The sequence below is a fragment of the Pteropus medius genome, unplaced genomic scaffold (genome assembly GCF_902729225.1).
Source record: "Pteropus medius unplaced genomic scaffold, Ma_sr-lr_union100, whole genome shotgun sequence".
Classification (NCBI taxonomy): Eukaryota; Metazoa; Chordata; class Mammalia; order Chiroptera; family Pteropodidae; genus Pteropus; species Pteropus medius.
In genome coordinates this window covers 24619836-24644963 of record NW_024349800.1, presented here as the reverse complement: position 1 = coordinate 24644963, position 25128 = coordinate 24619836, and the positions used below count along the sequence as shown (strand labels likewise).

General features: G+C 34.9%; 1 protein-coding gene and 1 pseudogene across 1 annotated transcript in view; both read left to right on the top strand.

Moving 5' to 3' along the window:
* COMMD1 (copper metabolism domain containing 1) overlaps positions 1 to 25128 on the top strand; it is a 108747-nt gene that overhangs the window by 37797 nt on the left and 45822 nt on the right. The window contains exon 2 of the mRNA XM_039887045.1: positions 3866 to 4147. Coding sequence (XP_039742979.1) covers positions 3866 to 4147 — 282 coding nt within the window. The remainder of the gene's footprint in view (positions 1 to 3865; positions 4148 to 25128) is intronic.
* On the top strand, positions 12414 to 12532 carry LOC120622373 (uncharacterized; annotated as a pseudogene).

Sequence of the window (25128 nt, the reverse complement as noted above, 5' to 3'; positions counted from 1 at the left end):
CTTTGAAGATTAGAATCTATCGGGTGAAATAGATTTATAAACAGATAATTTCATTACATCGAGGTAAGTAAAGTGCTAGAGATATTAGGGCATTTTTGGAATAGAAAGGGTCTTTACCTTACTAGGGGAGAAGGGATATTAGGGAATCCATGCTTGAACTGAGTCTTGAATGGTAAATAGAAGTTAATCTGGTGAAGATGGTTATGGAAAGACATTTTAGGCACTTAGAATAGCATGAACAGAGATGAATAGAAAGAAGCAGAGTATTAGGATTGTTAGGGGAATTACAAAGAGGTTGATGCTGTTTGAGGGGCAAGTGTGGAGGGGCAGGAAGTTGTAAGATGTGAGGCACTAGACCTAGATAAACCAGCTCATATCTTGAAGTGCCTGTTGTGTTGAACTTGGACTTGATCCTCAGTGGTTCTCAAACCTATCAGACCCAGTGTCTCCTTTTCATAGTGAATATTTTCTATAAATATTATAGATAATATCCCTTTATTATCCTTAAATGGAATTCATGTATAAATATAATTCATGTATAATAAAATTAACACATATAAAATTTCTAACAAATCAATATGATGTAAGTAATATAAAAGAAAGTTATAAAGAAAATATAATAATAATTTGAAATGTGTTTTAATGTAAATGTTCAAGCATTACTGTATTAGAACATATAATTAATTAATCAGATACTTGCACCTATATGTATAATCCCTTTGAAGGCACGGCAATAAATGCGGACATACCTAGATGTAGTTAAGATATTTTAAATGGTATTGCCACTGGTAATGAGATTTTTCCAAAATGTTTAACAACGTCTTTGTGAAGTTCTGACCAAACCAAAGTACAAGTTACATTAGTTGCATTCCTGGAAAATTTGGCGTTTATTAAAACTGTGCAAAAAATACTTTTTACCGAAGAAGAAAAAGGATAGATTTCTGTGCTCAAGTAATTATAAACAGATTTTTCCACCTCATGTTAAATGGGACATTGCCAGGTCATGTGGGACATGGGTCACTTTGTTCTGTGGGATGTTCTTGAGCAGGAGTTCGCAAACTACATCCTGCAGACCACACTGCCTATTTTTGTACAACCCATGAGCTAAGAATGGTTTTTACATTTTTAAAGAGTTGGACTAAAAAAAGAGAAGGATATTTAACAGCAATGGTTAACACTTGTAGAGAAAGTTTGCCAACCGTGTTTTCTTGAGCACTATAGGATGTGTAGCATCCTTAGTTCCTGTTCTAATGCCAACAGCACTCCAATCACTATGAAACCAAACATAGCTCTTAAACATTTCTCAAGTGCCTAGGGGTGGGGTGGGGGTGGGGGCAACACTACCTCGTGGAGAACCACTACCCTATATGATCGGTTTTCTATGTTTTTTTACTCTGCGGCACACTTAACAGATGCATGCATGATCTATTTCCATGCAGAATTCTTGATTCTTATGTTTTTCCCTTCTATTCAAGGAAACAATTGAAACAAGGGAGGACCTTATTAATATAAGGATAATCTTGAAAACCCTCCAATATATACTTATAAAAATAAATCTTTACAAACTCCAATACTTTTACTACTACAAATAACATTACTTGTAACTTATACCTGAGAGTAGATGTTTCACAACATGCTGACTGATAACAGCTGCAGCAGGTAATAGCCAGCTATCAGAAAGCTTCGTATAGTGATGTGACAGGATCCTACTGACATTTTAGATAGATTACTTTGATGGGGTATAGAAGATAGACTCAAGCAGGTACAAGCTTCGTTCAGGTTTAATTTAGTGAAGGCCTCTAACAGGGAGTAGGGACAGAACAGAGGGGATACATTATAAGAATTATTTCAGATGTAAAAATCAGTAGAACTTGATAATTAAAAGATTATAGGCATTAGTTCTTAACCTTTGTTGCCATTGGACTCATTTGGGAAACTTAAACAATATCAACATCTGGGCATCACTTTAGAATTTTTAGAAATTAGAATTTTTGAAATGGAGTCTGAGCACTGATATTTTTTAAAATATACCTCATGCTTCTAATATGCAGCCACTGTTGAGAACCACTAGTTCCAAGTTGTGGAGAGGAGGGAAGAATCAAGGATATGTGAGTACCAGGCTGCCAACTTAGGCTACTGGTAGATGCAGGGGGCATGCATTGAACAGTATCTGCTTCATGGTAGCTTTTCAGATATTTCTTGAATTAGATGAAAATTGATGGCTTTGAACTTGAAGTCAGTACTTCATTTAATTTCTGATTATTCTAAATTTCGATGAATTGACCCAAGTTCACGATATTATTGACTAGAACCCAACCAAAATAACTTATGTCACAAGTGAAGTTATATCAGAATGAATATCTTGATATGATTGGAGAAAGAGAATGATACCAGTCACCTGAATTGTGATGTGATATTGTGAAGCAAAGTGCCAGTGGAAATTATAGTATATTATATAAATTAATGTTTCTATTGAGTGATATAGCCAGAGATTTTGCATCCTCATACCTGCTAAATAGGCAGGTATTCAGTAAATGTTTATTGAATTGCAATATGAACTATCTTTAATCTATCAGAAAGTTATATTTATCGTAATATTTCTTTATATTAATGGAGGAATAAAGGCGTCATGTTTGCTTTTCAGCCACAGTCCCACTTCCTCTATCTATACCCTACCAATAAACTGTCTACCTTTACATTCCTCTGTTTTAATGCTACTGCCCAAGTTTAGCCAGGACTCCTGGTTTCAAATAATAGGAATGCAGTTTAAACTGTCTTGAACAGTAAATGGAATTTTTTGGTGCCTGTAGGTGGAAAGGGTGCTGAGATAAACAGAACTGAAGGAAGTCTGCAGGAGCCAGAGCCTTGGGGATTATAGAACAGGGATATCACTCCATTAGAACCCACTCTCATTTCTGCTTGGCTTCATTCTTTTTTATTGCGATCAGGCCTTTGCCAAAAGATCAAAGATGGCTGTCTGCAACCCAGCCTCATATCCTTCCAGTACCATGACCTCAAGAGGCAAGACCATTTCTATTCCTACTCTAAATTGAGAGATTCATTTGGATCAATTATTATGCCCAGGGAAAGGAGGGTACTAGGATTTGTCTGTTTAGGAGCTCATGCTAACTCCAATGGACAGGAGAGGATGAAGACATACTAAAGAAGATGCAGGGGAGAGCTTGTCCTGAGACCAGATCATTAACCATCACTGTCCTCTCCACGACTCCACTGCTCCAGCCTTCTGATGGTTTCCCACCTCAATTTAGTTACTTACTGTTCTCAGAACAGCAATGACAATTAAGTTTTGAAAATTTATGGAAAAGCATAAAGTAATATACAATTAGAGTAGTGTTATTATGAATAAGCTATTTGGCTGAAGATGGGCTATGAAGCTAAAATAATACATTCATTTAACAAAATTTACTTAGTGCTTCTTATGGGTAAGGCATCTTACAGTAATAGTATGTTAAACCAAGCCTGGCTGTAAGGCATATGAAATTATGTCAGATTTCATCAGAGAGCAAATTAATTTTATTCTCTTTTTTTATTAAAAATTTTTTATTTTATTTATTACTTTATTATTTTCCTACCATAGTACTGGATATTTAAAAATGAGATTAGAGTTATTGACATAGAATTTGAATGATATGGAATTTTTAACTGCTTTTCTAACATTTAATATTTGCCAAGGGAATATCTTTGTCTTTATGAAGAGTTTATTCTCATTACTATCACTTGATAACCTGTTTTTGAAAACTTATTAGGTGATTATGAATCCCTTAAAATATGATCTGTAGTTAAGAAGCTACTTTTTTCTAGTTATCTACCAAATTCATATTTATTACTTTTTCCATCATTATAGTCTATTGCATCTGCTGACATGGATTTCAATCAGCTGGAGGCATTCTTGACTGCTCAAACCAAAAAGCAAGGAGGGATCACATCTGATCAAGCCGCTGTCATTTCTAAATTCTGGAAGAGTCATAAAACAAAAATCCGAGAGAGCCTCATGAACCAGAGCCGCTGGGACAGCGGGCTTCGGGGCCTGAGCTGGAGAGTTGATGGCAAATCACAGTCAAGACACTCAGCTCAAATTCATACCCCTGTTGCCATAGTGGAGCTGGAAATAGGGAAAAGCGGACAGGTGAGTTCAACTGCAATCAATTTCCCTTTGTAAACTGTATTTTCCATTACATATTAGCCATACGTGCAGATTGATTTTATATAAGTCTTTTTTGCGGAGATAATAAGAATAATAGGAAAAGACCCTGTTTCTTGGAATCCCTTTTTGGAGATGAAATCGTCTGAAAATTTGAGTACTCCCAATTGTGTATAGTCTAGAAATCAGCCTCAGGGTCCTGGCAGCTATCACAGAAGAACAAAATGGGTCAATAAGGTGATTGTAAAGAAGTTGGCTACTATTCCATTTTTGGTTAGATCTAAGAATTCCTGGCATTAGGTCAGAATCTCTAGGGCAATAATAGAGATGCTAAAAAGACCAAGGATTGCGATTAAACAACACAGAACAAAACTATCTCACCTAGTCATCTTTATAGGTAGTCAGGTATAGGAGGCAATGTATCTTAAGTACAGTAACGTTACTGTTCCAAACCCTACGTGCGCTTGAGCCCACAAATGATTTTAAATTTATCTCGATTTTTTATAAAACACTGCTGCTTTTCCTTGTAGTTTCTACAGTCATTGTAGCAGATATTTTAGCATCTGCATGGTTGTTCTTGAAGTCATTTGCTTTGTGTTCCAAATAATTGTCAGATCAGACTTTTAATGACCCAGTATATGTCTTTTGGGGAGAAAAAGCAGCAACTTGTAATTAAGAAGAGAAAACCCAGATCACTGAATTAGCTAACCAGATTTATTTTCAGATAAATAATGAAATACGTGCTTCAGTTACATGCTTTAATAGAAATGTATTCTTTTCTTCTAATGCTGAGAGTATTTTTTACCGGGCAGGTTTCCTCACATAGTCCCTTCTTGAGTTTCTTAGGATTTTTCAGTGTGATTTTTCAGATTTTTTGATAATGACTTTAATTTTAATTTAAAAGGTAATTTCTTTTCTAAAAAATAATTCTTCAAAATACATTTGGAGGTTCTTATATTCAGTTATTGTAAAATAGTGCTAATTGCCTTTATTGTCTTTGGTTTGTCTGACCCTGAAGTCTGTTCTCTTAACTGTTGTATTATACCCAGACCAAAAATCTAACAGTGTGATAGTACAGTTAGATATTTCACCAATAATTTGTATAGGCTAATTTTTATTCTAGCAGTAGCGATTATTTCATTTCGTCTTAAGTATATATTATTTGGATAGGAATATGAAAACATACATATCTACTTTAAGACCATCCTAGAAAGCTATTGTAGTATTTCTTAATATTTCTTGAACTGGAGTTTAAAATAAAATGTACCTTTTGGTTTTAGTAACTATATACCATCTGAATTTTGGGGGTACTGCCACAGGAATTTTTAAATCTTCTTTTAAATCTCTGTGGTTTTTCTTTGCTCTTGTTAGCCAAAATTGCAAAATAAATTTTTTTAACAGAATGCTTTTTGTCAATCAATTTAAGTCTAAACATCACTACAAATGATGTGTTACCTAGTTTCCAACAAATTTATATCTCTAAACTGTATTTCTCTTCTAAATTAAGTAATGTTAAGGAGAACTCTACTTAAAGATGAAAAAGCTATCAAAAAATTGAATATGCCCCAAACTAAGTTCCTCATATGCCTCCCAAACCAATTCCTCTTGCATTTTTTCTCATCTCAGTTAGTGACACCTCCATTCTGCCGGTTCATATCTTCTCTTTTTCTCACATCCACATCCAGTTCATCATCAAATCTTGCTGGGCTTAATTTTAAAATATATCTAAAATATGACTACTTTTCACCACCCCACAGTATGTTCAGATCACTAACACTTCTCTCCTTGATTATAACAACATCCTCTTAACTGATCACTCTACATCTACTCTTTGGCTTACTCTGAATACACAGCAGTATATCAATAGAGTAGCTCTGTTGAAGCATAAGTTAGATAATGTATATTTGGCTCTCACCTCTAGTGGCTTTCTGTCAGTCAGATTAATAGTCCTCTCCCTTACCCAGTCTACTCTAGCTAGACCCAGTGTTCTTCTTGCTTATTCCTAGAACATACCAGGCATGCTTCCTCTTTCGGGTCTGTACATTTGATTTTTTTCCTCTCCCGATTGGTCTTTCCTTAGATATCTACATAGTTAGCTTTTCCATTTTCTTGATGTCTTTTTTAAAAAGTCACTTTCTCATTAAGGTTTTCACTGACCACCTCTCTAAAAGTTTAGTCCTCCACTTCTTTATTTTTAAAAAGCTTTATTGAGCTATAATTTCCATATAATAAACTGTATCCATTTGAATTGTCCAATTTGATTAATTTTGGCTGATATGTATATATATATATATATATATATATATCAGTGTATACATATATATATATACATAAAAGTGTATACATATATATACACACACATATATATATATATATATATACACACACTTTTGAAACCACCACTACAGTCAACAGACAGTATCCATCACTCCCTAAAAGTTTTCTTGTGCCCCTTACAGTTCATCCCTCTCTTTACCTCAATTCCCAGGAAACTGCTGATCTACCTTTTGTTATCATAGATTAATTTTTCCTGCTTTATTTTTTCTTTTTGTCACTTATTACTACCTAACATGCCATATACAGTTGACTCTTAAACAACATGGGTTTGAACTGTGTGGGTCCACTTGGATGGATAGACATGGATTTTTTTTCAGTAAATATATAGTCGGCCCTTTACATCCCTAGGTTTCGCATCTGTGGATGTGGAGGGCTGACTCTATGCATTGTTCTACACCATTTTATGTAAAGTACTTGAGCATCCGAAGATTTTGGTATCTGCGGGTGCCCTGGAACCAATCCTCTGCAGATACTGAGGGACTGTGGTTAAGTTTTGGGAGAGTCAAAAGTTATATGCAGATTTTTGACTCTGCGGGTGGGAAGGGGTCAGTGTTCCTATCCCTGCCATGTTGTTCAAGTGTCATCTGTGTTTGTTTTACTTATTAATCTTGTATGTGCTCCACCTTAGCATATAAGGGGGCAAGGATTTTTGCTATTTTGGTCACTGCTATATCCTTAAGATCAAGAATTCTGTCTGGCACATGGTGTTCAGTAAATATTTGTTGAATGAATAAATGAATCACATAGTTTTCTATGTACTAAGCGTCTACCATGTATCATGCACTGTATAGGTTGGGGATATATCAGTGAATAATATAGACAAGTCCCTTATCTTATGGAGCTGATAGTAAAAGAAAAATAGTAGTAATTAGTGTAAGAAAGTATGTCAGAGTCCAAAGAGCCTTACCAAAGCTCAGAAGAGGGAATGGCTCTCTTTACCATGGAAGTTGAAGAAGGCAGTTCTGAGGAGGTAATATTTACATCTGATTTCTCTGACAACTTCAACTCCTATTCAGAGCTGAGTGTTATGAACAATGAAAAAAGTTGGTACAGGCAGTACTAATTCTCTAGAGTTTATGAACATAACCCTTGCATATAACATCGATGTGACCTTTGGCAGTGGTTTAATACAGATTCCTGATGATTGCCATTTCTTCTTTTTTTTAAACCACTTCCTACATGTTAGTTTTCCAGTTTCTCAACTCACAGGGAGTAAGAAGTAGCAAGAAGTAAATTGGCAGAAAAATTATTGCAAGCAAAAGCAAGACTCATTTAGTGCAGTGGTTCTCAGCATCACAGTATATCGGACTCAACAGAGGAGCTTTAAAAAATTATGAATGCTTAGACTCCACCTCAAAGTAAGAGGCTACCACTTCAGTTTGAGCAAGGAAGGCTTTTATAAGGAGGGAGGCTGATCTGGGAATGCAAAATACAGGCAGAGGGAAGAGCAAAGGCAAGAAGTTGGCCTTGATAAGAAATTTGGATTTTTATTCTGAGATTAATAGGAGACCATTGGAGGGTTTCAAACAGGGATTGATGCAATGTGATTTATGTTCATATAGGATCACTTTGATTCACATGCGAAGGATGGATTATAATATAGTCAAGAGAGAAACCATAGTACTGAGATCCCAAGAAAAAAAATCACAAAGGTTGGAATTGTTCTTTTGAACATTGAAAGTGACTCCCTTTTACTTCCAAATCTCTGTGTGATAGTAGTTAGTTAAGATGGGATCTCACGATAAAAAACCAAAAACCAAAAAAATTCATCCTTCATTCTTTTAGCAAGGTAAGGTATCCAAAATGAACAGAGCCTAAATTAATGCTCCATTTTGAAATGGGGTTACGTACAAAATGAGACTTCAGACAATCTCCATTCCACATTTCTACCTCTGTTCCACAGTTATGAAAATTCCCTTCCTTCTAAAATTTTATTGTAACTTCTTTCAAAATTTGTTTGTCAAGCCTAGGGATAACTAATAAAAATCAGTATTGTGTGAAATGAAAAAAAAAAGTGGATCCAGGGGAACACTTAGAGGGAGCTATTGTAATGGTCCAGGTGAAATAATATTAGCAACGAAGATGGAGATAATTTTAGCAGTTAAAGTGGAAAGAAGGGAGCAGATAGAAGACATGTTTTGATTGTAGATGAGTTGCTTTGAGATGAATTTGAAAGGATGTGGAAAATGAAAGAGAGGAATTAGAAATAAGGTTTTTTTTTGCATGAATATGTTAGTATGAATTGGTAATCCTAGTCTTCAACAGTTTCATTGCTAAGTTGACCATCAAATATGCAACTTGAGTTTTTCGATAGATATAATCAGTCCTTCCCCTTGGGAAAAAATAAATCAAAAGAAATTATTTAACATTTCACAGTTAAGAAAAGGCTATACTGAAGTAATTTTATTTTTAAACTCCCAATTTATACAGAGATGCATTTGAGATTATTGAATTTAAATTTTTCCTAATAGGCTTTAAAAAATCTTTCTTATGAGGCACCCTTTTCTATATGTATATTATACTTAAAAAGATTTAAAGAGGAAGAGAAAGATTATGAGTGTCTTGGCAAACTTGTTGACCCTGTGAGAACAGGGCTTTGGCACTGCTAAAGTCCTCAGCTTCTGACTATTAACCTGCCAACAGGCAGCCCCTGGTGTTGGACTTCTTTCAGATTGTTGCTGTTCCAGCTCTCTGGTTCTATTCTTGTGGACAGATGGGTTGCTTGACAGGAAGCCAGGAAACCAAGCCTTAAGAGGACTTGGAAACAATTTTTGGGTGTAAGTCCTCTGTGCTAAACTCAGGGTGACAGTGTATCCTGCCCAGCAATATTGAAACTGCTTGTTTGTCTAGTATTTGTGTACTGGCTGATTGGCTGTGGGCTTCATTCCATGTATGCTGCTGCTCTACTGCCAGGATGAATGTAGAAGGCCCCTGGCCCAAGCTCATTCTTAGCACTTGTTTTGTATTGTGTAAAATACACATAACATAAAATTTACCATTTAACCATTTTTAAGTATTTTACAGTTCGGTTGTATTAAGTACATTCACAATGTTGTGAAAGCATCACCGCTCTCTTATTTCTAGAACTTTTTCATCATCCCAAACAGGAACTCTGTACCCATTAAATAGAAACTGCCCATTCCCTCCTCTCTCTGGCCCTTGGTAACCTCTATCTACTTTATGTGTCAGTAAATTTGGTTATTCCAGATACTTCATATAAGTGGAATCATACAGTATTTGCTCTCCTGTGTCTAGCTTAGTTTGCTTAGCATAATGTCTTAAGATTCATCCATATTACAGCATATGTCATAATTTCATTCCTTTTTAAGGCTGATATTCCATTGTACATATATACCACATTTTATCCATTAAATGTGTTGATGTTTGAGTTGTTTCTACCTTTTGACTATTGTGAATAATGTTACTATGCACATGGATAAACAAATATCTGTTTGAGTCCCTGCTTTTAATTCTTTTGCATGTGTACCTAAGAGTGGAATTGCCGGGTCATATGGTAATTCTGTTTAACTTTTTGAGACACTGCCGAAGTATTTTCCATGGTGGCTGTGTCATTTTACACTCTCATCAACATTTGTTATTTTTTGGGTTGATGTGTATGTGTGTGATGTGTGTAAATTGCCATCTTAATGGATGTGAAGTGGTATCTCATTGTGGTTTTAAGTTATATTCCCTAATTGTTAGTGATGTGTTGAGCATCTTTTATGTGCTTAATGACCTTTTGTAAATCTTCTTTGGAGAAATGTCTATTCAAGTCCTTTGTCCATTTTTTAATCTGGTTGTCATTTTTGTTGTTATTGTGAGTTGTAGAAGTTCTTTCTATATGCTGGATATCAATCTCTTATCAGATATATGATTCACAGATATTCTTTTGCATTCTGTGGGTTTTCTTTTCACTCTAGATAATGTCCTTTAATGCACAAAAAAATTTAATTTGATATAGTCCAATTCGTCTATTTTTTCTTTTGTTTCATGTACTTTTGGTGTCATATGCAGATCTAATGTCATGAAAGTTTTCCCCTGTTTTCTTCTAAGCATTTTATAGTTTTAGCTCTATAGGCCTTTGATCCATTTTGAGTTAATTTTTATTTATGGTGGAAAGCCATTATTAATATTTTTATATGGATTTTTAAAAATGATTTCTTAATAGAGGAAACAGAAAGTGGGACTTCTGATCGTGGAAGCTAAGTTTCAGGTGTATCGCGTTTCTGAACTTTCTAAATAGCTCTGTGTGTAATTAATTAAAGAAGTCCCAGTAGTATCACTCAGGATGCAGGTGGCAATAATGATGAGTGGTAATCACTGGGAACTAGCTCAGATTAACTGCCAAATAAGCTCAACTTCCTTTTTGTTGCTAGGATTATTAACCTAAGTAGATCAGAGGAAGTCAATAACAGGAAATATATCTGAATTTTAATACATCATTGTGGATTTAATAAGTCTTGTGGTTATAGTAGAGAAGCATGAGCAGAATTATGATGATAAAGCTAGTGAGTACATAGTTAATTTAGAGGTGACATCCAAATAATATTGATCACAAAATGAGTTTGTCCTGTCATCCTATGATACCTCCTCTTCACATACTTTCTTAAGCTAGGGAAAACAACCTAGCCTTTTAAGAATATAGTTTAAGGCTTATAGTGTAAGAACTATATAGTTATAGTTCTATGCTCTACCACCTATTTATATTGCATAGCCCAACAAAGTAGGACTGTATTTTTCATACGTGAATATCTTTTCCTGTTGCTACTTTGATTGTTCTTTATCCATCCCCATTTTCACTTGGTAAAATCCATTCTCTTCTTCAGAGTCTATATTACTGAATACCTCTGCCATGAATTTCTCCCCAATTATCTCAACTGGATCTGATAATCTGAATTTTCAGGATATTTTTCTGTAACATTTGATCCAACTTAGATAGAAAACAAAACACTTGAAAACATAAACTACCACAGTTCACCCATTATGAAACATAATTTGAATAAGCCTAAAACTTTTAAGGAAATTGAATTCATAATTTTAAAACTTCCAAAGAAGAAATCTCCAGGTTTAGATAGTTTCACTAGAGAAGTCTACCAAACATTTAAAAAGTAACACCAGTTTTACATAATCTCTTCCAGAAAAGGGAGAGAATTCTCCCAATTTATATCATAAAGCTAGTGTGACCTGATACCAAAACCAGACAAAGGCAGTGGAAAACACACACACAGCAAAAAAACCCCAAGAAACAAACAAACAAAAAACCCCAAAACTCTACAGATGAATATTTTTTATGATGCAAATGCAGAATCCTTAAAGTATTAGTAAATAGAATTCAGCAATATATAAAAATAATTATATACAATGATAAAGTAAACTTGATTCCAGGTGTGCAAGGCTGATTCAACATTTGAAAATCAGTCAGTGTAATCTACCATATCAACAGGCTAAACGAGAAACTATATAGTTTTATCAGTTGATACAGAAAAAGTATTTGATAAAATTCAACACTCATTCATAATAAAAACTTGAAAAATAGAAATAAAAAGGAATTTTTTTTATATTGGTAAAAGTCATCTACAGATACCTACAGCTATATTGAAGGGTGAAAGACTGAATGGTTTCCCCATTCTGATCTGAGAACAAAGCAAGGATGTCCATCCTCATCACTCTTATTCAGTATGATGTGGAAGATGAAGCCAGTGTAATCAGAAAATCAAAGGTATATACACAGATTGGAAAGAAGAAATAAAACTGTCCCTATTTGAAGATCACATGATTATGTGGAAAATCCCAAGAACTAATAAGTGAATTCAGTGAAGTCACAGGATATAAGGTAAATATACCAAAATCAATTGTATTTCTGTATGTTAATGAGCACATGGGCATGGGCATCAACATTAAAAATACAATACTAGTCTACAGCCATGCCACCCTGAATGTGCCTGATCTCATCTGATTTCAGAAGCTAGGCGGGGTCGGGCCTGGTTAGTACTTGGATGGGAAATCACCTAAGAATACCAGGTACTGTTGGCATAAAAAAATGTATATATACACAATACTATTTACAATCACTCAACAACAACAAAAAAGAAATATGCGGGTATAAATCAAACTAAACATATATAGGACTTGAGAAAATTACACAATGGTGATGAAAAATCAGAAGTTATAAATAAATGGAGAAATATACTATGTTCATGGATTAAAAGATTCAACATAGTAAAGATATCAATTCTCCCTAAATTGATACACAGATTTAATGTAATCCTATCAAAATCTAGTAGAGGTTATTTTTAGATATAGAGAAGATTATTCTAAACTTTATATGGAAAGGGAAAGGAACTAGACTAAAACAATTTTGAAAATTAGAATAAAGTGGAACAATTCAGTCTACCTGATTTCAAGACTTATTTTAATGCTGTAGTAATCAAGACTGTGGTATTGTCACTGGACAGGTGACTAGGTTCTTGTCAACATCACGAGAAAGAATTCACAGACAGATATGAAGGTGATGAAGTAACAGCTTAAGTTTATCAGAAGCAAAATATACTCTAAAAAGCAAAAGTACACTCTCAGAATAGAGAGTGGGCAAGCTCTTTGTTGTGGGTTTGGGGGTTTTATCTATAGATCTAACTAAGAGGTGGAATATTCATTAGCTTGGGTGGGCTCTACCTAGAAAGAAGGTGGTTTTTCTCGGAATCAGGAAGACATCCCTTTTCTTGGCTTGTTTGGGTTTTTTAGGATGTCAAGACATCAGATGCATGATGGGTACAACCTCAACTGCAGTGCTGATTTATTATAATAGCTGTATAACAAAGAAAGAATTAGGCCAAAGGTGAACGGGGTCTGATCTGCGCATGTGCCTTTGTGGAAAGACCACCAGTGTCTCTGGGTCAGGATGTTGTGGGCTTTAAGCTCCTCTAAGGGCCCATTAGAGCTCATGGTGACCAGGCCTATGCCCCTGTGGGTTTCTCACCTTCCTGCTCATATCTCTCTATCTGCCTGCTCTAACAGTATGGGCAGAGGGATGGACACATAGATCAATGGAACAGAATACAGAAACCGGAAATAGAACCACATAAATGTGTCCAAATGATTTTTGACAAAGATGCAAAGGCAGTTCAGTGGAAGAAAGGTAGCCTTTTCAACAAGTGGTGCTAGAGCAATCAGACATCTATAGAGAGACAGAGGGAAAAAGAATGTCATCCTAAGTCTCACACTTATAAAAATTAACTCTAAATGGATGATAGAATTATAATATTAATGTAAAGCTAAAACTTTTAGAAAAGAAACAGAAGATTTTCAAGATCTAGTACTAGGTAAGGAGTTCTCAGACTTGACATCAAAATTATAATTCATAAAAAGACAACTTGATAAATTGGACTTCACCAAAATTAAAAACTTTTGCTCCATAGAAGAATCTTAAGGAGGTGAAAAGACAAGTTACACAGTGAGAAAATATTTTCAAGCCTCATGTCTGACAAACCTCATTATCTAGCATATATAGAGAACTCTCAAAACAGTAAAAAACCAAACAATCCCATTAGAACATGGGCAAACATGAAGAGACATTTTATGGAAGAAGATATACAATTGGTAAATAACTAAAAAAATGTTCAACATCATTAACCATAGGTAAGTGCAAATTAAAACCACCGTGAGATATCACTAGACAGCTATCAGAATGGCTAAAATAAAAAATAGTGACACTACTAAATACTAGGAAGGATGTGAAGAAACTAGACCATTCTTACATGCTTCTGGTGTAAAAATGATGTAGTCACCCTGGAAAATGTTTCTTTTATAAGTAAACATGCAGACAGCACTCAGCAATTGCACTCTTGGGCATTTATTCCAGAGAAATGAAGATTTAAGTTGATACAAAAACCCATACATGCATGTTTGTAGCAAATTAGTCATAATTGCACAAAACTGGAAACAACCCAGATGTCCTTTCAACAGGTAAGTGGTTAAACAAACTAGCATATCCATACCAGAGAATACTATCCAACAAGAAAAAGGAACCCACCACTGATACATACAGCAACCTGGATGAATTCCAGAAAATTATGCTGAGTGAAAAAAACTAATCTCAAAAGGTTATATACTATATATAACATTCTTGACAGGACAAAATTATGTAAATGGAGAGCAAATTAGTTGTTGCCAGAGGTTAAGGAGGGAGTAGGGGCAGGAGGGAAGTAGGTGTGTAGCTGTAAAAGGGCAATGTGAGGGGTCCTTGTGGTGATGGAAATGTTCCATATCCTGACTGTATCAGTGTCTATCCTGGTTGTGATGTACTATTTTGCAAGATATTACCATTGTAGGAAACTGGGTAAAGGGTATATAAGATCTCTGAATTATTTCTTAAAATTACATGTAAATCTATAATTATCTCAAAATAGAAAGTTTAATTTAAAAATTTTTTTAAGAATTAATAAATAAAGCACCTGTCTAACTTAATCAAAAAAGGAGGTTAGTGGGTTATATTCTTATGAAGCCCAAACATGGTTCCTGGGTTCAGCTACTGTTTGCTCTTTCTGGCTCTGTTCATGTCATTCTGTAAACAAGCTTACTCCCTGTGGAGGTAAGATAATGGCTATCAGGCCCATACCAGTAGAAAAGGTGCTTCTCTCTTCTCAATATACTGATCCTTATTTTCTCTGCTTAGGTTTCATGGCTACCCACGGAGAAGTCACTGTTTACAGGAATTAGGGTAGTTTAAACTTGTAGTATTTGCCCAGCCCTTTGATCAGCCCTTTGGAAGTGTAGATTGACAGCTGATACCACAAGAAATGGGTAAGGAGTAGTTTCTCAAAGGAATTGGATATATTAGACAAACAAAACTAATATATGTCCACTACAGTGCTTGTTAGTTTATGCCTTCAAGAGGCCTACAATTTATCATTCATATTTGTATCTCTTAAACAAGACTCAAAATATTAAAGTAGGTGTTTGATAAATTTCGAATGAATTAATGAGGAAGAGAATCCATATATTAGTTATCTACTGCTACCTAACAGAATTTCCCTCAAGTTAGGGGCTTAAAACATTTATTATCTCACATAGGAGTTGGGATATAAATTTGGGAGCAGCTTAGCTAAGTGATTCTAGCTCAGGGTTTCTCAAGTCACACTGCATGTCAGCTGCAGCCATCCCAAGACTTCACTGGGATTGGAGGATCTGTGTCCAGGCTTACTCATGTGGCTGCTGGAAGAGGCCTCAGGTTCCTTTCTGGTTGTTGGCCATAGAGTATTGTAGCAACTGGTTACTTCCATAGTGACCCAGGAGAGACAAAGCAAGCAGAAAGCCACAGTGCCTTATATGACCTAGTCTCTGACTTTTAAACCATTACTTCTGCTTTAAAAAAAAATTGTAAATATATGTCACAGTTTATTATTGGTGGGACATAATGAGGAATAGAGCAGTGTAACAAGTATGGGATTAATGAAGTTAGCCTTTGTTGATTTGTTATGTGTTTTAGTTTTTATCCATTTAACAAATATCTACTAGTGTTTAACATAAGAATAATAAATAATTATTATTTATTATGTCATTATCATGTTCCAGGCACTGTTCTAAACATATTTTATGCATTGACTCATTCAGTCCACTTACCAGCCCTCTGAAATAGGTATGATTTTTTTGCGGGGGGCTGTAGATTAACTTTATTTTTGAAGCTGCAAAGATAGTATGAGTTCCTTTATACTATTCATCCAGTTTTCCCTGTTCTGTTTCAGGATCCAATCCCAGGTACCACTAAATTGCTAACTAAGCTAACTAAATTATGTTTAATTGTCATATTTCCCCAGTCTCCTCTAATCTGTGACAGTTTCTCATCTTTCCTTATTTTCCATGACCATAAATCTTGAAGAGTACTGGCCCTATATCCTGTGGAATGTTCCCCCAGTCTGGGCTTATGTTGCTTTTCTCATGGTTAAACTGGGGCTATGGGTTTCAGGAAAGAATACAACAGAGGTCTAGTGCCTTTCTAGTCATACCATATTAGGGAATGGATACAATCCACATGATATGACTGCTGCTATTAACCATCACATGTTATGGTAACATTTAATAGGTTTCTCTCCTGTAAAGTTACTGTTTTTCCCTTTGCCTTTTCTGTTCTTTGGAAGTTACTTTTTTTTATTATTGTTAGAAACAAGTAACTAAGTCCAGCCCACATTCAAGGGGAGGGGAATTAGGCTCTCATTTTTGAAGGAAGTATCAAAGAATTTCTTAACATATTTTAAATCACTACATTACATTGTCTGTCCAAAATTATTGACATTGCTCTCTCATGCAAAATATGTTTGCCCCCTCCCAGTATTCTACAAAAGTCTCGACTTCTTTATAGCATCAGCTATAGTCCAGGATGTCATCATCTAAATCAAGTCTAGGTTTGGATAAGGATCTTAGGTATAGTTCCTTAATTTCAGCTCCTTGAGTGCATTACCTCTCTATCTGAAGACCTGTGAAACTAGAGGCAACTTATCTGCTGCCCACAGACTGAGAACACAATAGTCATTCTTGTTCAAAAAGAAGGAAAATATTGGCAGAAAGGTGTCATTACTTCATACCACTTCTGAAATTCAACTGGGCATAGATTGGTATGGTAGTTCTTTGATTAGAATTCAAAGTCTAGGAATAATTCTCTGTTGCTCTTAGCTTCCTCTCCTGAGATTTTGGTTCTATTCAAGTTACTTTCCTTTTCTATGAAAGGTAGTCTGTATTTGCAGTTGTGTAGTTTCCTCTATCTGCTTCCTGCCTGTAGATGTTTGTAAGCCCAAAAGACTCTTCATTTTGTACTGTTTTTGTTCCTTTCAGTCCAAATGAGTAGTGTTTCTGCCTATGTAATTCTCTTAAAAACTTTATGGGTCACCTACAAGTCTTATTTGGGATCACTCCACATGTATAGTTCTTTCAGTTTTTCCGTCAAGTAGGAAGTTTAGAACAAGATTTCAGTATTTAGTTTAGATAAAAATTTGTGTTAAACTGCTTGCAGCTCCAAGTCACTACAGCACAAACCACTGCAGCACAGGGCTTGGACAGAGAGGTGTAGGAGTTCACGACATGTTTAAATGGATTGTATTACTTTATGTACTAATTCACTTTCTTTCAAAAAGATGGCACCTATCTAAAGTTTCACAATATATCTCCCCAATCTTATTTTAATAAATAATTTTGTTAGAATTCAAATCTCAACTGAAAAATTGCCCAGGCAATTGAAATTGATGTTGAGAGAGAGCCAGAGCTTGTATATAATCTGTGGCTATTAAGATAGGATGGTTTCTCAGCATAAAAGTAATTTTCTTCTTGAGTCAACAGTGGTAAATTAATACAGAATCTTTTTCAAGTCAACAGAAATAAATTAAACCTTCTATTTGCTATGTCTGGTTGGTAAAATGGATATCTTTCAACAGTGTACAAGTTATATGATATTTAATACTTTGGGTCATGCTTTGATGTATATATATTTTTCAGATAATTGCAACAATATTGTGAGATATGTAATACAGCCATTAAAATCTTTTTTTAACAAATTAAGAGGCTGAGAGACAGAAAAAATTATTTGCTTTAGCTCACATGGGTAACTTGTAGCCCAGGCAAGAAGAAAACAAAGTTAGATTCTAGTTTCCTATCCTTTTCAGAAAGCCACCTAGTCTTTATTTTGTGTTACAACTTTTGGGTACATCAGGTAGTTTTCTGGATGTAATGTGTTTGGTAGTGAGAAAGGAGTGGAGCTAATAAATAATGACTTCTATGGAGCTGATACAAGGGTTGTTGGATTTGTTTGTTTTTCTCTTTGACCTTTTATGACTTAAACTTTGACATTTGCTCTGACTTTCTTGATGCTTTTTGTAGACGCATTCTCTCATTGGTTGGTGGTTTTCTATAAAAACTATCAATCATCTACACCCTGGTTCTCTTCCGAATTTAAGGTTTATTTTCAAAGGTATATTAAGTTCGAGGTTTGCTTTCTGTTTGGCACTTGGGATTAATAAACTTGATCCACTGGTTGATTACTGCTCAAATCCTGGAAAGTTTGTGCTATTATTTGAAAAAATAATACTTTTGTGTTTTTATGAGCCTTGTGAATGCCTATGGCAATAGTCCTTTGGCAGAAACACACGGAGTAGTGATATTATAATGATTTACTCGGGTGGGTGTGGACAGGAAGTTTATGCTATACTTTGCACTCACATATATTTATTTATGTCTATAAGTCAACAATACTTCCTTTGCTTCTGCTTCAGATGTCAGTCAATCACCAGCATATGCTGTTCACCATTTACATTTCAGAAACTGCTCAGAAACCTTGAAATAATCCCTTACTTTTGCCGGCTGTTCCTCCATTTTAGTTTTCCTAGAGCCTTTGGCTGCTTTGGAGAGGTCTGGCTGACTCTCCAGCACTGCCCTCCATCCTGCCCTATTTACCTAGAATAGCTCGTAAGATGCCATTCATATGAGATTGTATTTTCATTTTATTTGAAGAAAGGTATCTATATTTAACTTTGGAAACAAATGATATAGCTAGTGTTTTTATATTAGAAATGCAGATGAGATGATAGTATTGCCAAAGAAATGAAATACTCCTTCCCTCCTCCTATCATCTCACACAGTGCATGAGAGTAGTTCAGTAATTAGTAAACCCTTTGTGGCCAAGATCTTTGGAATGATATGTATGGTATGTAACTTTACTTCCATCAGTATATATTTGTGAGTATTGAAGGAGTTCAGAACCTCCCCAAGATGTGCCACTTTAGCATGTGAATTATTTTGAGCTGAAGGCAGTCAAGACCCTGTGGGTTCACAAGAAACTTTTACTTCCCCCTTAAAGAATTTAAATTAGGGGCCTCGTTCATAATAAAAGTTATCACTAGAAATAACTTTTTGCGACCTATTGTATGGCAGGGCAAACTTCTAATTACTGAACATCTGCTCTTATTGTCCTGAGGATAACCTTCTCCCCCTCTGAAGCCCCAAGGTGCCTCACCTCACTCTTAGCTCAGAGGATCACATATTCCTCATTTTCTTTTTCTCTCTCTGAACCTATCACATATGTGGGTCTCTGACTCTCTCACGTATGTGGGCATATGAACATATGTAATTAAATTCGGTTATTTTCTCTTGTTAATCTAATCTGTCTCATGTGGATTTAATTATTAGACTAATTGCAAGAATCTAGTAGGGTAGAGGAAAGTTGCTTCCACTCTCACTCTACAAAAATCTCAGATATGGTAGCTGTGAGAGGTATTATTTTATTATTTATTTTACTCATATTTGGATTAGAATTTAACTTTATGGATTTCTCATAGGGAATGATTCAGAAAGATGACCTTTGGTGGTGGTGTTTTACACTATGTTCTTTGGTGTCATGGTGATCCCCAGAAGTCCCTCAGAGTTTATCATGGGTGAGGAAAGCTGGAGCCTAGGTATACAGGGCTCTGGCCTCAATGTCTACTTCAGTCAGAGCACCTGCAATTTTATCTGTTGAATTAGTGGGGTTCCACAAAAGGTTTAGTTTGAAAGAGGATTCTGGAGCTAAAATTTAAAACCACCAGATAAGCAGAAAGACCTAGGAGTAGGAAACCTAGGTTCCAGTTCTGGCAATTCTATAAACAGGTCTTGTAGTATTAGGCAAGTCACTTAACATATCTTTCTAGTTTTTTATGCATAACATAGAACTATTCTGTCTACCTCATCAAGTGGTTTTAAGATAGTGGTTTTAAAAACTGATGAATCAAAAAGTATAATAAAGTTACTGTTAATAATAGCAACAATTTTGAATAACGGAAATTCAAAATGTTTTCTAATTTTGCTATAGACTTTATTATAATAACTATAGGCTTTCTTCCAACTTTCTGTGATCTAGGGCATTTTTTTTTTTTTTTAGTAAAGTAAGATTTGTTGGCAGACTTCCTTAAAACTTTATTTCTAATATAAGAAAATGACTACTTATAAACATATTCATATGTATGCATGCATATATACACAAATGTATATATTTGTATGTATATCTTTAAAAATTTATATTGATTTTCTTTCACAGTTTCTAAGAACATAAGTAAATGACACTTACCTTGGAGAAAACTAGCTTTCTCTGCATTCCCAAGAGAGAAAGTCCAGGATGCTTGTATTTCTTTTCAGTCTTTGAAGGGGCAGAAAATTGTGCCTGAAATTGGGTTGGCATGTTTCTGAGTATGGTCTTAAGTTACTCTGCTCAATTGCATTGATGCCATTTCCTTTCTTTCTTTTTTTCAAGCAAGAATACAAGCTTAGTGTTTTCTTTAGGAAACTATCCCTAGCTCGTATATATTTATTTAAATTCCACAGCTTGTGAAATCATAGGGACAAGCACAAAGAATAGATTTCATTCAGAAAAGTCTCAGTAATTGTGTTCCAGCCTTAAAGAGAAAAAGCCTGTGCTCTTATGTTTTACCTGATGGAGTGTTAGAATAGTCTCTCTTTAAGGAGTTAATTAGCCAATTTGACACAAAGAGGGAGCGAGACTAGCATTATAGGGTTAGGTGGTGCTGGCTTATTATGCAGCTCTTGCACAGCATATGCATTTTAAATATTAGGGGAATTAAGGTGCTCCTTGCATCACAGCACTAGAGTTGGACGGCTCAAGTTATAATTTTGAGCATAGCTGGCCAGTTTCTGGTAGGTAGTTATGGACATAAAGGAAAGCACAGTCCTATCTGAAAAGTAATATACCTGCCTTTGCAGTATTACATGTGAGATATGCCAGAGGGTATTATTTTCCTATCTTTTGGAAGTTAACAAAATTAAATATCTGAAAAGAAATGTTCTTTTTCCTTACTTAAAACTCTTTTTCTACTGAACAAAAACAGTCCACAGTACTGGGAATTCCATAGGAATTAGGGACTTTTAACTGGTTGGGTATTTTCTGGCACAGTAATATGTTTTATTGACCAAATAATCCTCTTGGGAAAATTTTTTAAATTCCATAATAAATATAACAATAGCCATTTGTTGAGTACCTCTTATGTGACAGTTCTTAAAATAATATTTTAAGATACATAAATGAGGAAAAAGGTTCAGAGATGTTAAACAATGTACTCAAGGTCATACAACTCAAGTAGGAGGGTTAGAGGGGTAAGCATAGTTCTCTCTGGCTTTAAAACTCATTTCTTTCCCCCTAATCATGCTCTATCAGCAAAGAATCATTAATGAAATATACCTCTTAGTTTTCAGAGTATAGTTTCCCTTTACAGCAATTTATGTCAAGTGGATCCTGCTTTAAATTTATTTTTCGTGTTGAAATTAGACATAATATAACTAAAAATTAAAATCCAGGAGACTAAATTAAAATATTTCAGGAAGAAAGTTAAGGTTGGAATCTTTGGAGTTATATATTGCCAGCACTGGTTTGCCTTGGCTAGGGTTTTGGTACACCTCTGTCAGCTTGCTTTTAGTTTATGTTCTTTAGCACAGGAGTTTTCCTTGACCATTGATCACCATTTTTCTCTTCACATTGCTGTATTCCCTACGCCTAAGAGATTATCGAAATCTTTTTGGTCCACACCAATGGAAGCTTCGTTTTTCCTCCAGATATCCACGATTAATGTAGGGATGCAACATTTAGTCAGTAGGTGCCATTATCTAACATATGATGTGCTTCAGTGTGAGACTTCTTTTCTTCAATGCTTTAGTTTATTTTAAATGAATCCATTTGTACTCTCTGGATCAAAAACTTTGGATCACTGATTTGTTTATAGTAAAAAATACTTTTAGTTTTCTTTAATAAATTACATTTGTAAAGTTGATTTGTGTTTTCTTCTGCCTGTTTTATTAATAAAAGAAGTTGATTAATAACCAAGCTGTTTTATGTTTTTTTTGTTGTTTTTTTTTGTTTTTTTGTTTTTTATGCTGGTGCCTGGGTAAGGGTGCTGGTAAAAACAACCCTTTTGATGAAGATGAGCTATCAGGCTAGGTAATGCTTTTACAACTACCAAGGTGTTTAAAAGAAGTTGAAATACTTCACTTTATTTGTAAGGCCAAACGATACTCTAAACCTGTTTTTCTGTGAAGATATAGACACTTGAGAAGATTGTTAAGTATCCTTTAGCTTTGGACTAAGGAACACTAGTATACCCCCCGACTAAGCACACATTGTTTTATTCAAAGAGGTTAAGTCTTATCATCATCTTGAGATTTGGCTATGAGTCAGAGCCTTTGGAAACCAGCTAAGCTGGTGATACTGGGTATATAGGCAAAGGGAATAGCTTATATCTTGCCCAGTTAGAGGTTAAACAAGAATAGCAATTACAGCTTCCTAAAGATGCCTCTGCTTAATACTGACTAAGAATCTAAGGGTGTCTCTTTAAATTCTCAGACTTGAGTTCACTGCGTTGTTTCATATTTCTTTGTTAGCTACTCTCTCTTCAGTTCTTTATAATACTTTTACTTTTTAAAAACCAGATCTCTTTGGAATTATTTTTTAATCTCATAAGGAAAGGTTTTTAGATTTTTTTCATTGTCATTTAGGAGTATCCCTTATGCAGGTGGTATGTTCCTATTTGCTCTGTCTTTACTGCTAACTTTGAGTTAACTTGAATTTTACTTCTGGAAGTTAGCGCCAACTAAGACTCCCTACCACATGATTGGAAACAGTGGAAGAATAGGTTTTTCTGTAGTGTTCTCCATTCCACTCACACACAAGCTATTCAGGATATCCTAAGGTTTGAAATGCAAGGAACCTGACACAAAGACGGCAAACTGATATGAGAAAATTGTGATGGAGCACTATGTATTATTCTTTATACGAATAGGAAAGAGGAAGCTTAAGTACTTACTCTGGAATACTTAACCAATTTCTTTTCATCTTCAATTTCTCAAATGTCCCTTGGTTGTGGAGATTTTTTCCTGACTTCCCTGTCTGGGTTAGTTCCCCCATTTATATTACCTTCCAAATATGTTGCTCCCTTTCTCTTTTTATAATGCTTATCCCATTTATAGTTGCGTGTCTAACTTGTCTGCTTTCTGTCTCATCAGACTCTAAGGACACAAAATTAGGAATTATGCTATTCTTATTCATTGTTGAATCACAGATGTTTACAACATTATCAGGTGTAGTGATGTCAAATACAGACTTGTGTTAATGAGCAAATGAATGGTCAAATATTACGAGATGCTAATAATTCTGGATGAGGATTTGCCTGACTCATTCTCCCCAAAATTTAGTTCCTTAATAAAGAACTCCCCTCTAAAATCTTTGAATTACTTTGTCTAAGTAGATAATGTTCTTCATCCTAAGAACATTAAGGATGAATATGGAGTAAGCTGTTTTAAGGACAGTCTTTTATAATTTTATAAGGTGAGTGGTAACCTATTTTTTAATAACCTCAGACACATTGAGCCATTTGTTTCTAAATTTATATTGCTGGGTTTTTGGAGGATGTGTATTTTCTGCTTCCTTCTGGTTAGGCTATGCATCAGTTTTTTCTTGGATATTCAGGTCAGCTTATGATTTTTATCTGTATTTATTGGTTTGATTAATGAAAGGGATGACAGATTCATAGGTTTTCACCATGATACCTAGCAGAATGTGTGTGTACATTTGTGTGTGGGTAGAGACTGAAAGGTGGGAAATAAAATAATTATTTGAATGACCCTTTAAGCCGTGCCTTAAATAATAAGTGTTATTGTTCATAATAGTCCTGTATCACTCAACTGTGACATTTAGAAATATTTGCTATATCATTTGTAGAATATTTTTATTTTTCTAGGATCACAGAAAAATCGTGATCCTCAAATAATAAAGTTTTGTTGTTTTGCTGTTTTTATGACCTTCCTGCTGCTAACCTCTAGGTGTCTATTTTACCTTTTGGCCTCCCTCTTGTTTATATCAAATATACCAATAATTAAATTCTAAAACCTTTATAATTCATTTGCTTATTCTTTTCCTTCATTACGATTAGCCAGTACTAGACTTTAATTTACAGATTTACTTGAATTTGTGGCTTGTGTAACACTTTTATTCTGTTCAGTTAGTCTTTATAACATTAGGTAGAGGAGAGATGTTATTTTGAAGAGAGAGGGAATTATCTTATTCCTGATAGCCTTCTAATCTGCTGCCTGGTTAATCTTCTGCTTTTGCTTTTTGTCGATTTCAGTTTTCTGCTTTGGTCCTTTTTACTGATTTCTATGTTGGTCTCATTTTTTTGAAACTACCAATTTAAATTGGATATTAGGAACAGAATTGAGAATTGTTGAAAGTAGCTTTTTAATGTATTTTATTTGCATTAATGCCTTTTCTCCAAAATGCTTCCTGATTTTATAAGTATCTTATTTGTCTTTTCGGCATCTTTGCAAAATAGATTTTAAAGGACTGGAATTACTCCGTTTCTTTTTTTATATTCTTTTTTCTCAAAGGTTAAACCAAGCATTGTAGACTAACAGCCAGTGTCAAGAAAAAGTGAAAAGAAGTGATAGAACAGGACTTTAAGGATCAGAGTTCCATTACTTCTCCCATCACCTACCAAAGGAACAGTCTGGTGAGAATGGGCTTCTGTTCATTTGTATGTAAGATCTTCAAGGAACAGGCTCCTGACCATGAGAAGAATGACCTTTTTATTTCCTGTATAAATTATTACAGGTCTTCT